The 14,168-nt window shown below is 43.0% G+C and overlaps 1 protein-coding gene across 1 annotated transcript in view; it reads left to right on the top strand.

Annotated features, from left to right (window-relative positions):
- LOC115098908 (ephrin type-B receptor 1) overlaps positions 1-11,313 on the top strand; it is a 639,343-nt gene extending 628,030 nt beyond the window's left edge. Inside the window, exons 14-16 of the mRNA XM_029616009.1 lie at positions 6,898-7,091; positions 7,241-7,396; positions 10,905-11,313. Coding sequence (XP_029471869.1) covers positions 6,898-7,091; positions 7,241-7,396; positions 10,905-11,013 — 459 coding nt within the window. The 3' untranslated portion in view covers positions 11,014-11,313. The remainder of the gene's footprint in view (positions 1-6,897; positions 7,092-7,240; positions 7,397-10,904) is intronic.
- Positions 11,314-14,168: the final 2,855 nt, after the last annotated feature.

Below are 14,168 nucleotides of genomic sequence, written 5' to 3'. Positions count from 1 at the left end.
TTAATGATTATAGCCCATACCCTCCATAAGTTTGGGTCGGGTTACAGAGGCAGCAAACATAAAAATCCATAAAATCAAAGATACAATTAAAACAAACAAGAATTGACAAACATATATAGGTTGCAAATGAGATGTTAGAAACAACTGATCTGAATTCGAAGAATTCTAAGAAATAACCAAATATATCACCAGTACTGCATGCTCGCGGTCAATTTATGCTGCTTCTGAGCTAAAAGCCTCTTTAAATAAAAATGTTTTAAGCGCCTTTCTAAAGAGATATTTCCCATATACCCTTCACGCATGGAGTTACCATGCCACTGTGAGCATCGCCCGCAGCAGCAACTTCTGGAAGAAGCATCGGCATGGGGCCTGTGAGCCGGAGCTCACAGGCCCTGTGGTGGCCCCGCCCTCTCCTTCTGCACGGGCTTCCTGTTGCCATGGAAACTTGTGTGAGGGTCAAGCTTTCGCAGGGCCTGTGTCTCACGCTGACCTTTTCTTCAGAGATTCCACTCGTGGCGTGGTGGCAGGCCTAGATGGTGGCATAGCAGAGCTGCCCAATCAGCTGTGAAAATTTGGTGTCAGAGGCATTTGCTTACGTTGCTTATTCCTAGACCAGGGCCCGCTCTTGTCGCAGTCTCTCCCTTATCAGCAAATCCATCCAGTTTCTACTGCTAAGTGGAATATTAAGAAACATCAGAGTGCCAGTGATCGGTAGTAATAGTTGGGAAAGACTCTGTGAGTGACAATATTGAATTTCTGGAGGGCGGTGGAGTTCCGAGTTCCTCCAGTGTCCGCCTGTGCTATTGTGAAAACATTGTGTCAAATTTAAAAGATGAATTAGGCTGAAAAGAAAAAGAATAGGTCTAAAGAAAGAAAATTGGAAAGGACAGCCAGTGGGTTGGGAGGTAATTGGACCTGAGGAAGCTTTGAACATGTTCAGAGGTTTGCTAGCCAGCAAGAGAGATTTGGTAAGTTCCACTATAATGTTGTGATCGACAGATGTAATGAGGGAAGGAGCTTTCCGCGGAGACAAAGAGCAATCGTCTTGAAACTCTGGAGCTCTGATTAACCTCCAACTGCCCTGCTTCTTTCACTGCCTGCAGCATCTCGCTGTCTCTGATCAGAAGGGCTGGCCAGAACCTCCCGGAATCGGAGTAATTAATGACAACAAGGCTTAGCTTTGAAAAGGGCTTTTGCATCTGTGCTGTGTGTGTTCTCAGGGGAGAGAGAGAGAGAGAGGGCTGTGTCTCTGCTTCCTAGTTCACCCTGCTTATTATTACAGTTATACAAGCAAACGTTCAGCCAGTCAGATGACAGGACTGGCTGAGTATTCAAAGCACTCTTGTGATTGCTAGCTCTCCTTCTTTAAGAAAGTGACAGTATCTGGCTAAAAATACACCAATTTTAAGCTTTTTCCCAATGAGGAGCTCATTCAGAGCATTTCAGTGAGGATTATTCATCTTTTGTTTTACTCCCCCCCGCCCGCCCCCGGATTGCCCCTTCTGGATCTTTCAGCTGTTATCATGTACAGTGGATGTTCTGTGTCCTGTGTGCTCTTGTACAGGGGCATGGTGACAGTTCTAGTGCACAAAACCGAGGGCATTTCTTTAATAATGTTTTAAACATGTTCAAAGGATTGTAAAGCAGCGGGTCCATACTGATTGTGGTGGAACTGCTTATGGGATCTGTTAAACAACTGCAGCAATTTGACATTCTGTATATATATGTGTGTGTGTTTGTTTCAATAAAGCTAATGCATGATAAAAGTGATGCCTCCTATCACTTTAACAACTATTGGGTCACACAGCATTAGTCACCTTCATTTCATAGCATCCTAGGGACACAATAAGAAAAAAAAAAGGGGAATAGTCGTTCTTTACATTTTGGGACATAGTAGTAGCCACTGAAATGCAGGGAAGGCAAGCATAAGCTAACTAATATGAATTGTCCTGGAGAAATCTAAGAGGAGTAGCATGCACAACAGAAACATAGGAATAAAAGGTAGACTGTGTCATGGCATAAACATCCAAAAAAGTGCATCCCTTCGTGCATCCCATAGTGTTAGCCATTCCCCATGTTCTTTTATATCCCTTGTTAACAATCCCCATATTTAAATGTTTAATGTATTTGACAAAGGTAACGCATAAGTTCCTGCAAATTTTGTTTAAATGTAAACCGATGTGATATGTAAAATCGAACACCGGTATATAAAAGTAAATAAATAAATAAAATAAATATAAAAGGAGATAAGGTGCTGCCTGTAGGAGACAGCACAGTACTGGAAGGGAATTGGAACCTGCCTTTTGCTGCATCCGCTACAAGTGGTACAAGTTCTGGATGCCCTGTATGGGGATGTCTCAAGTTACTTGTTTGTGTATGGGAGCAGGTAGGAGGGAGAGGGAACTAGTACAGGCAAATAGAAACAGTGTCACTGACCACAGTGGATAATTTAGGGTCTACTGGATCACTGTACAGCATGGTTCGATATTAAACTAAGAGCCCAACTTTCAAAACAGTCTGCAGTACACCATTTGTGCATGTAAATGGATATGCAGAGATTTATGTTAGCATTTTATAATCTGCCTGATGCAAGCCTCATAGTTTATAAAATACTGTGTATTTCTGCCCTGAACGTACGTGCATTATGTTGCAGCATGAGCTTATATTTGTAATACAGGAACACATATACTTTCTCTACCCATTTAAAAAAAATATACCCGAATATTTTATACATTAAATAATTGTAACCATTTGCGTGCAATAACTCAGAATTACATAGAAACATAGACATGACGGCAGAAGAAGACCAAACGGCCCATCCAGTCTGCCCAGCAAGCTTTCACACTTATTTTTTCCTCATACTTATCTGTTACTCTTGGCCCTTATTAGTAACTTTTTGGTTCTAGTTACCTTCCACCCCCACCATTGATGTAGAGAGCAGTGCTGAAGCTGCATCTAAGTGAAGTATCAAGCTTAATTGGTTAGGGATAGTAACTGCCGCAATAAGCAAGCTACTCCCATGCTTATTTGTTTTCCTAGCCTGTGCAATTTAGTCCTTGTTGGTTGTTGTCTGAATATAAATCCTCTTTTCTTCATTCCCCCTGCCATTGAAGCAGTGAACTTTTTTCAAGCCCCGGGACTTACATGCGCCGCCAGGCCTTTTGAAAATAGGCCCGGTGTGCGTAACCCCTCTATGCGCGTAAGGCTTTGAAAATCTGCCCAATATTGTGAACGCACAATTCATGTAGAAGTTTTCCAAAAGATCTTACTAGACATATGGGGAGGACCCAACCCATGCAAAATCTTAAATGCAAGCACTAGAACTTTGAATTTTCATCACAACCTATCTGGTAACAAATGCAATTTCAACAACAGGGAAGAGGGAGACTCTCATCAAGAGCAGTCTAGAGCTACTCTCGCTGCCATATTTTGGACCACTTGGACTACTAGTGATACCTCTCTTTATGCACCTAATTATACTATTAGCTCTCCCAACTATTTGCCACAGTGAATAGATATTTTAAGATCATCAGTGTTGATGACCACCAGGTTTTTTTTTTTCTGTTTAGCGACTGCCAGTCTTTCCCTTCCAAAATGGTATTGGGCCCTTGGATTTCTGCATCCCAGTTTACATGTCCCAGTGCAACTCTTGAAAGTTTAACCATGCAGATTCATATTGCATATCAGATTAGCATAGTTGGCAGAACTTTCTCTATTGCTGGATCTTTCCCATGGAAAGCACTGATGAGGGATACAAGACTACTGAACATTTGCTTTTCTTCTGGCTTACCTTCAATGTTGTTTTGTTAATTTTAACTATTTTTGATACCTTTTTGAGTACTTGACTTTTCTTGTTATGTTTTTATTGTAATGTGTGTTCGTATGTGGCACTGGTATTCCTGGTTGGATGCAGTACAGGGCAACCAAGGAGCAGTTCAGAGAGAAACGTTTGGGGCAGCTGTCAGTGAAGGGCCAATCAGTGAATAACTTAATACATATGTGCCGAGAACTGTCACGTCTAACTTGTCTTATATATTAAGCAAGTGGGAGGAGGTCAAATACTCTATTCCTTCCCCCCCCCCCCCACTGTACATTGAGGTAGCCTTTTGGTGGGGGGAGGGGTTTCCAGAGAGGGGTGATTAGCCCTGCTAAGTTTTTCCAAGAGATTGGCAAGATGGGGATGGGGGGTGGAGGATCCACTTGGGCTGCTGCTTTTTTCAAGAATTAAAGGGGGTGTGGGAAGGACTGAACTTCCATTACTCGGCGGACTTCTTGGTTTAACATGTTTTTTTGTTTAGTGTTATATTGTGTTAGTATGTTTGTGTTATACATGTTTTTTATGTTTACTTTGTAATATGCAAGCTAATGTAGTATTGTTCATGGCTATGGGCAGTCTGAAAAGGTTGGGAAAGCAGCCCAGGAGTCCTTAAAATAAATAAATCTCCTCCCGTGGCTTTCAGTACCATCATTATTCTGATGACTCCCAGATTTACCTCTCTATACCAGAAATGTCACATGGAATCCAATCCCAAACCTCAGCCTGTTTGTCTGATATTGCCGCCTGGATGACCCACCTCCACCTTAAATTTAACAAGGTTGATGTTCAGTAAACTGGTAAGCAGGAACGTTTCCCGGAAAAATGTTCTACTGAATGTACCCAGCTAAAGTAATCTGGGTAACATTAAGACCGATATTTTTCCAACCAGATTTGAACGGCTGACTTTAGCCCTGCTGCCAGAACTTCCCTTGCATCTCCTCTTTTTTACCTGGCTAAATTTTGTCTGGATAATGAGTCACCCAGAGATGCAGCCAAGGAGCGGGAGAAATATTTAAATCTCAGGTTTTATCCCAGTAATCGAAAAGTTGCTCAGAAAAACTCTTCGAATATCAACCTCAACATGGCCAAGAAAGAACGTCTTAGCTTTCCCCCCAAAACCCATCTCCCTCCTCCCCTCCTTTTCTCTGTTTCCGTGGATAACACCATCCCCTCATGGTCTCCTGAGCCTGGGACTTTGGTGTCATCTTTGACTCCACGCTTTCTCATTCTCTACACATATCCAAAATACTGCTAAAATGTATTATTCCTTTCTCTGTAACATCACCAAAATTCCCCTTTCTCAACACACTACTAAAGCTTTTATCCATATTCTCATCGCCTCCTGCTCCCCATAGGTCTCCCACTGAACTATCTCTATCCACTGCAATCTGTTTAACGTTCAACTGCACAGCTTACCTTCCACCAATTTGGCTACACCCATATATACACCCTTCTTCTCAAGTTATTACATTGGCTCCCTATCCATTGCCATATACAGTTCAAGCTTCTCTTTCTCACCTGCAATTGCATACATTCTGCAGCCTCTCCTCCCTGATCTTTCTCTACAGCCCTCCTTATGAGCTCCGCTTATTTGGGAAGTCACTCTTCTTTATGGCCTTCTTCTTTGTCGCCGGTTCCAGACTCTGTGCTTTCCACCTTGAGGCGCCATATGCCTGGAATAGACTTCCTGAATTGGTGTGTCTTGGTCCCTCTCTGGCCTTATTCAAATCCATCCTAACAATTCACCTTTTTGTAGCTGCTTTTAATTCTGAAACCCTGGGTCTCCTAGTTTTAACCACGTCCCATAATAAATGAAACCTCCCTCTTACTTGTCTTGTTTGTCTGTCCTGAATAGATTGTAAATGCTACAGAACAGGGAGGGCCTCTTGTGTGTATTTGTACAGCGCTGTATGGGGTAGATTTTTAAAGTTATGCGCGGGAATAGATTTGTTTGCGCAACCCGGCGCGAACAAATCTACGTCCGATTTTATAACATGCACACGTCCCAGGGCTTTGCACGCGCCGGCGGCCTATGCAACATAGGTGCGCCGGCGCGCAAGTACCCTGCACGCGTAAATCTGGCCGGATTTACGCGCGCAGGGCTTTTAAAATCTGCCCCACAATGTCTAATAGTGCAACAGAAATGATAAGAAGTAGTAATAGCATAGGAGATTTATAACATGCTGCCGCGTGCATGTTATAAAATCCAGGGTCGGCGCACGCAGGGGGTGCACAATTGTGCAACCTGCGTGCGCTGAGCCAAGCAGCCTGTCTCTGTTCCCTCCAAGGCCGCTCTGAAATCAGAGCGGCCTCGGAGGGAACTTTTTTTCTGGCCTCCCCCCACCTTCCCCTCCCTAACCCACCCCCCAGCCCTAACTAAATCCACCCCACCTTTGTTAAGAAAGTTACGCCTGCCTGAGGGAGGTGTAACTTGCGCGCGCTGGCGGGCTGCCGGCGTACTGCCGGTGTGCTGCCGGCGCGCCATTCTCCGGCCTGGTGGCTGGTTCGGAGGCCTCAGCCATGCCTTCGGAATGACCCTGGGCCGGCACCACGCCCATGGCCACGCCCCCGGAACACCCCCGAATGCCGCGCTGCCCCCGGGACGCCCCTGACACATCCCCCAAGCAAAGCCCCGGGACTTACACGCGTCCCGGGGCTTTGCGCGCACCGGCGGCCTATGCAACATGGGCGCGCCGGCGCACAAGTCCCCTGCGCGCATAAATCCAGCCAGATTTATGCACGCAGGGCTTTTAAAATCTGCCCACAATGTCTAATAGTGCAACAGAAATGATAAGAAGTAGTAATAGCATAGGAGCTTTTTTGGGGGAGCGCTTTCCCTCTCTTTTTCTACCCTGCTTTGTGTTTTGAGCAGGTTTTTAAAGTTGTAAACTCTGCCCAGCAGGTTATTAATTAATCTGCAGTTTCTAATTAACAGCTGGAGCAGATTCCGTCAGCCTACACTGCTTTAAATTGTAATTTTAATCTTCTATAGCAGAAGCTACTGTGTGGTTTATATGGTCTATAATGCAAATAAATCCATTAACATTAGAGGTAACTGAAGCTTCTCCTCTCCAATCCAGGTGATCAATGCCATTGAGCAAGATTACAGATTGCCTCCCCCCATGGACTGCCCGGCCGCTCTGCACCAGCTGATGCTAGACTGCTGGCAGAAGGACCGCAACACTCGCCCTCGCTTTGCTGAGATCGTCAACACTTTGGACAAGATGATCCGAAATCCAGCGAGTCTCAAGACTGTGGCGACCATCACCGCTGTGTACGTATCGTGGTATCTGCTTGAACAGCACTTAGTGTGCAGCTGGAAAACCTACAACCAAACGGAAGGCTGAAAACTACTGGAAGATCTGTACTTCTTCTGGTCGGTATTCTCAGCCTGACCTCTGTGTATTTCTGTTGGGTTTGCAGGCCTTCCCAACCACTGTTGGATCGTTCCATCCCAGACTTCACCGCTTTTACCTCAGTGGATGACTGGCTAAGCGCCATTAAAATGGGCCAGTACAGAGACAACTTCCTCAGTGCTGCCTTTACGTCCCTTCAGCTTGTCGCTCAGATGACCTCAGAGTAAGTAAAATTTACAAGCTTCTCAGTTAACCAGGCTGTTCACATTGCCTGATTGATATATCTATCCTGATACAAATACCGTAAGACCTATCTTTACACTATAGTACATTAATAGATAAAAAGAGATAGTAGAATGTGTTGGGTTTTTCTGTTAAGTAGGCATAATGGGAAAAAATAAACGTAACCTGTGTCTCGTGGATGGTTTCCAAGCCCCTCCTCAGTGGAAGTTAGTTGAGCAGTTTTTGTAGTGGACCAAGCCCAAAGTGATTTCTTCATTGGACAGGGAGAACAATCCATTTGGTGGCTAATAAAATCCCCTTCTAGGAGGTTAGCTTCTTATGACAAGAATAAGCTGTTGGGAACATTCATAAGAACATAAGATATGCCATACTGGGTCAGACTAAGGGTCCATAAAGTCCAAGTATCCTTGCAAGTACACAAACATTAAATAGATCCCATGCTACTAATGTTAGCAACAAGCAGTGACTATTCCCTATTGATTAATAACAGTTTATGGATGTCTCCTCCAGGAACTTATCCAAACCTTTTTTAAACCCAGCTACACTAACTGCCTTAACCATAACCTCTGGCAATGAACTCCAGAGTTTAATTGTGCGTTGAGTGAAAAATAATTTTCTCTGATTTGTTTTAAATATGCTACTTGCTAACTTCATGGAGTGCCCCCTAGACCTTGTATTATCTGACCTTGTAATATCACATTTACCAGTTCAAGTCCTTTCATGATTTTGTAGACCTGTATCATATCCCCCCTGAACAGCCCTAATCTCTTTAGCCTTTCCTCATAGGGAGCTTTCCATGCCTTTTATCATTTTGGTTGCCCTTCTCTGTACTTTCTCCAGTGCAACTATATCTTTTTTGAGATGTGGCAACCAGAATTGCACACAGTATTCAAGGTGAGGTCTCACCATTGAACAATACTGAGGCATTATGACATTCTCCATTTTATTTGCCATTCCCTTTCTAATAATTCCTAACATTCTGTTTTCTTTTTTGACCACCATATAGCACACTAAGCCTCACCTCACTCATACCAAAGCCCTGAAATGAGTCAGTCCAGGTATTGCATAATGGTTCCACTCTACCAATTTATTTCTTCAGCAAACAAAACTTAGCATACTTAACCCAGCTTCAAGCTTCAGGCTGCTTAGGAAAAGTTTCACAGCAAGAAGCTGCATTTATTTATTTATTTATTTACTTTTATATACCGGTGTTCGATACATATCACATCGGTTTACATTTAAACAAAATTTGCTGCAACTTATGCGTTACCTTTGTCAAATACATTAAACATTTAAATATGGGGATTGTTAACAAGGGATATAAAAGAACATGGGGAATGGCTAACACTACGGGATGCACGAAGGGATGCACAAAGGGGAGTACTCCTTCAGCGCGCGACGCCTGGTGTTCTGGCGCCATTTAACGTCCATCACAGTCCTCAGTGACATCAGAGGGGGCGGGTCTCCCAATCAAGGATCACACACCGCCCCTCCCCTCTCAGTTCCAGATGGATTCTTTCACCTTTTTTTCTTTCTTTCTGTCTTTCTCATCACTGTTAGTTATTTCATATTTTAGCAGTAAATAATTCTCCTACTGAAAATTTCCTACTAATAATAATAATTCTCCTTCTTGGTCCCTGTGATCCTTACAACAAAGATCTGTTAGAGCTTTCCAGTCCTTCTAAAATGAGGCTTGCATGTTCACAACAAGTAATATTTAGCTACAAGGAACCACTATTGCTTAATTATGGTATGTGGTAAATTTAGAGATTTATTCCACAAAGCAACTCAGGTATGATTTTTTTTAAACAAGCCTTTTCTTAGAATTTTGGGATTAGGTTGTGAACTTGCTGGTTGATGTACTGTAAGATCAGGGTTTTTGTCGCCTCTTTTTCTTTTATGTTTTTCTTTTCTTTTATTTGTGTTTTATTTTGTTGTATTGTAGTGTTCTTATTTTTATTGTTGATTGTTTTGCTGCATTGATTTAGTATTATAAATCAGTTTGATTTTATTATGAAAGTTGGTATATTAAATTATTAAACTATCTCTATCTTCAATTGCTCTTGAAAATACATCATTCTTACTTAACACTTGTATATGTAACCTTGGTGTGTTAATTAACCCTCTGTTATCCTTCTGCTCTCATGTTCAAAACATCATAAAGTCTGGTTTCTTCAAACTTCAAGTCCAGTGTGGTCTTAAACACCTTTTGGAAAAGGCTGATTTTCGGACGATAGTTCAAGCTTCTATTTCTCCCTGTGGTAGACTATTGTAATTCTGTTCTCTTGAGTTTACCTGCAGTAACTCTAAAACCCTTGCAACTACTGCTCAATGCAGCTGCTCGTCTCATTTCTGGCAGCAAAATACAGGATCATATTACCCTTGTTCTGATGGATTTACATTGGTTACCTATTAGTGAACGTATCAAGTACAAAGTCGCGGTTGTTGATTTCTGACTCTGTCACTGCGTGAGGTAATGCATTATAACATCTATATTGCTCCACTCGACAACTTCGTTCCTCACAAAGAGGCCTCCTTGACGTACCTTCACCATCCCATGCCAGGCTGTGTAGGACTAAGGACTGCGCTTTCTCTGTTGCTGCCCCTATTTTGTGGAAAATCCTTTGCAGAGGAACTGCACCTAGCAGACAGTTAAAAAAAACTTTCAGATCACTCTTAAAAGCATGGCTGTTTAAGCAGGCCTTTTATTAATTTATGGCATTATTGCAAGTATTTCAGTTCTAGGCCACTGTCTGTCCATGTCCAAGGATATTGCCGATAGGTGTACGTTATGTATAATCAGCATTTTTATGTATGTTTTATACTGTATATTGCCTAGGTTTTTTTTGGCGATTAATACATTTGAATAAAAAAAGATAAAAGGTAAACTAAACTAATTCATTCTCTGGGTCAGCCAGCGCAGTTCATCATTAATACTACTTATTTGCTTATTTAGTTCTGAATATTAGGATAAATGGTGAGACCTCCACAAACCAGATAGTCTTTTCCTTTGTCCTCATGATAATCCTAGAGGCTTTTCAGGACAGAGGCCATTGGCCCAGGGGTGTCACATGCATGACCTCCAAAGGAAAAAAAAAAAATCAACTTCATCAATTGGCTTCAGTTCCAGCAGTTACTGCCAACCTCTCTCTGTAAACTCTTAGCAGAAAAGGAAAAGAGAAAAAGGGGGCAATTACCAACTGCAAGTTTCATCTTTTATATGCACAAGGTGTCACTGGTAAAATCATCACTTCTTAAAGGCAGATCATTTTTTTTCCAATATCTTCTGCATTGTAAAGCAGAGATTAAGGATCAGTAGAAATTAAGGATTACAGATATAGGACCAGGATTTTATAGAAAATTATGCATTGAACTATACCATCGGCCTTTATCTACTGTATCAGAATAGATCGTAGAGGTTGTCTTTATCACATAGCAGCTTACATTTTATTGTTTATTTTTAATGACTTTTTTTTTTTACCTTGCAGGGATCTCCTGAGGATAGGAGTGACTCTGGCAGGACACCAGAAGAAAATTCTAAACAGTGTTCAGTCTATGAGAGTACAAATGAGTCAGTCTCCAACCACCATAGCATAAGGCTTCTTGGGCAGGGGAGGGAATTATTAAGGGTGGAGAAAGGGAGATTTTTAGAAGGGAAGGGAGGGCAGTGGGAGGCTGGTCAAGCAGTGAAATTCAAGAGATGATCAAGTATCATCGCAGGACACTTAATAGCTGTAGACAAGGAATATGTGGGACTCCTTTCTATACAAGAAACTTCCATTTCTCACTGAAGAAGCACACTTACCAATTGCCAAGGGGGAGAAAGGAAAAAAAATATAAATATATATATAAATATGTACAAATAATATATTTAAAAGGCAAAAAAAAAAAGGCCAATCAATGGGAAGGGCAAAGGAAAACTCAAATTTTACATCCAGTAAGGCGATTTCTCAGTGGAACTAAGCAGAGAGATGGAAGGAAGAGTCAACTGGATTTCGCAATTTGAAGCAACACTATAGAATTCAACATGAAGCATCTTCTGTGATCAACTTTCCCTTTCCTCCCCAATCATCTCCCTTTCTCTCATGACATACATGGAAGATGTCGCAGCTACCCCTTTATACCAAGATGTTCCTTCATCGGTTTACAGTACCAAAGGACCTCACTTCTATCGCTGCTGCAAAGGGGAGACCCACACACTTCCATTTAATGTCTTCATATTGAAGATGAGGTTGTACTTACAATAAAATTTGTTCTTCTTTTGCTTGCATTTCTTTGCATAAAAAGGGGAATAAAACAGCTACAAAAATTCAACAAGAACACTCAAAGAAAAAAATTGTCTCTGTGTGCGTCTTTCTGTCTGTTTGAGAATAAACTGTGGATTCACTGCTTGAATATAAGGGAACGAAGGAAACAATGGAAAGAAGGATGATGAACTTGCCAACTTCAGTGGAACGGAGAGCAGTACAGATCATGCTGCGTCTTTATCCCCAATGGAGCTGCACCTGGATTCATCCCCAGGAAATGAGTATAGTAGTAATAAAAATAAACATTTTTTAAATGAACATTGAGTAGACTTGAGAATGGAACTGTTTGACTTGATGTTTGACCAGGCTACAGCTGGGAATGTTGGGATGAACATAATGCCCTAGTTATGGATCACAAGGACAGGTGAAGAGAGCTTAATTGGGGCATATACCGCATGGTGGGACAGTTAGTCCTTCAGCATCTAAGAGTTCTGCAGTACACATCTCAAAGCAGCGATCTTTCAGTCCTGTAATACTCTTTCCCTGCAGTGGATTGTGATACTAGAACTCTTCAGCTTGTTTCAAGGCTTAAAAGGTAGGTCCAGCATATCAGTTGCCTGATTCTTTCAACCCATCTTTCACTGTGATGGAGCTTGTGTAAAATGGACCAGATGTTTTATTTTTTCTCTGAAGGAGTACTAATCAAATCTACTAAACAATCTTAAAAAAAATCAAATGAATGTATTATGGAAATGCATTAAAGAAAACTCAGTTTGTCATCGATAGATCATTTCAGAAAATATTGGCTTTGGTTCCAAGTTTCTGTTCTGGAAACACATTATGCACGTTTCTGTAGCAGAGAAATAACACTGTATAAATGGCCTAGAGTAGTCAAATTACTGGGATCTGCAATCATGCCCTTAATAAAATAATTGGTTGCTCCAACTTCATGAAATTGTGTTACTAATGTGGGATTCACGGTTAAGGTTTCCAGCTTTCTCCATTTATTCGGGACAGGTTGATCCAATCCTGGTTGTACTCCATTACATTCATGGGTTTATTGTTTTTATATCACTTTTGATTTCCCTAACAAAAGTTGGACATTCAAACCCATGCATACAGTGGGCTAAAACCAGGACTGGATCAGTTTGCCCTGAAAAAAAAAAAAGCAGAGCCAATTGGCAACTTTATTTTGTAGTCTCATCGCTCTATGGTTTTCTGAGGGATTCCCACACTATCACCCCTCTCAAAAGACAGCTTTGAACACGCAATGAGGCTGGATCTTCTGTTAGGGGGAAGAGTTGTTTTGTGGTAAGCTTCACAGGACAATATGCCTCAGTGTAAGGACTTAAGGCACAGGCTCCACCAGATGTAAGCTGTTGCTTCTTAAAGATATAACAACATGATACTATCTGCTAGGGTATGTACTTTGAAGACAACATGCTTTTTCCTCTTCCCTCTTCCCCCAGGATTACTATGTAGAGAGAGCTGTTAGGCAAACAGAAAAGTAGCAGTTACTACCCTTAATAGAAGGCATGAGGGGGAGGGGACAACCTACATGGAGTGGCAGTTACCACCCAAGCAACTTGCTAGGCCAATTGGATGGACCATTTGAGTCTTTATCTGCCGTCACTTGCTAAGGGGTAGATTTTAAAAAAATGCGCGTTCGCGTACTTTTGTTGACGCACCAGTCGCAAACAAAAGTACGCTGGATTTTAGTAGATACGCGCGTAGCCGCGCGTATCTTCTAAAATCCAGGATCGGCGCGCGCAAGGCTGCCGATTTTGGGCAGCCGGCGCGCGCCGAGCCGCGCAGCCTGCCTCCGTTCCCTCCAAGGCCGCTCCGAAATCGGAGTGGCCTCGGAGGGAACTCTCTTTCACCCTCCCCTCACCTTCCCCTCCCTTCCTCTACCTAACGCACCCCCCCGGCCCTATCTTAACCCCCCCCCCCCCCTACCTTGTCCACGGATTTACGCCTTCCGGAGGGAGAAGTAAATCCACGTGCGCCAGCGGGCTGCTGACGCGCCGAGACGCGACCCGGGGGCGGTACCGGAGGGTGCGGCCACGCCCCCGGACTGCCCCGGGCCGAAACCACACCCCCAGGCCTGCCCCCGAAACGCCGTGTCCCGCCCCCAAATGCCGCATCAATCGGCCCCGCCCCCGACACCCCCCGACACGCCCCCGACAAAAAACCCCGGGACTTACGCGAGTCCCAGGGCTCTGTGCGCGTCGGCAGGCCTATGGAAAATAGGCGCGCCGGCGTGCAAGGCCCTGCTCGCATAAATCCGGGCGGATTTACGCGAGCAGGGCTTTTAAAATCTGCCCCTATGTTACTACATTAGAACAAGAATGGACTTCATCAGCCTCTGGTCTTCTTTCAACCTAAGCAACTGTATAACTATGTATATCACTGGTAACTAAGGTACCATTAGCTTCATCCATAATCCTAGGTCTGATTACTAAATTCTACCAGTTGCCCAAACCAAACCTCTATGCAGCGTTTTAT

The sequence above is a fragment of the Rhinatrema bivittatum genome, chromosome 9 (assembly GCF_901001135.1).
Source record: "Rhinatrema bivittatum chromosome 9, aRhiBiv1.1, whole genome shotgun sequence".
Classification (NCBI taxonomy): domain Eukaryota; kingdom Metazoa; phylum Chordata; class Amphibia; order Gymnophiona; family Rhinatrematidae; genus Rhinatrema; species Rhinatrema bivittatum.
The sequence above is the reverse complement of the archived record's forward strand: the minus strand, read 5'-3'. Positions and strand labels throughout refer to the sequence as shown.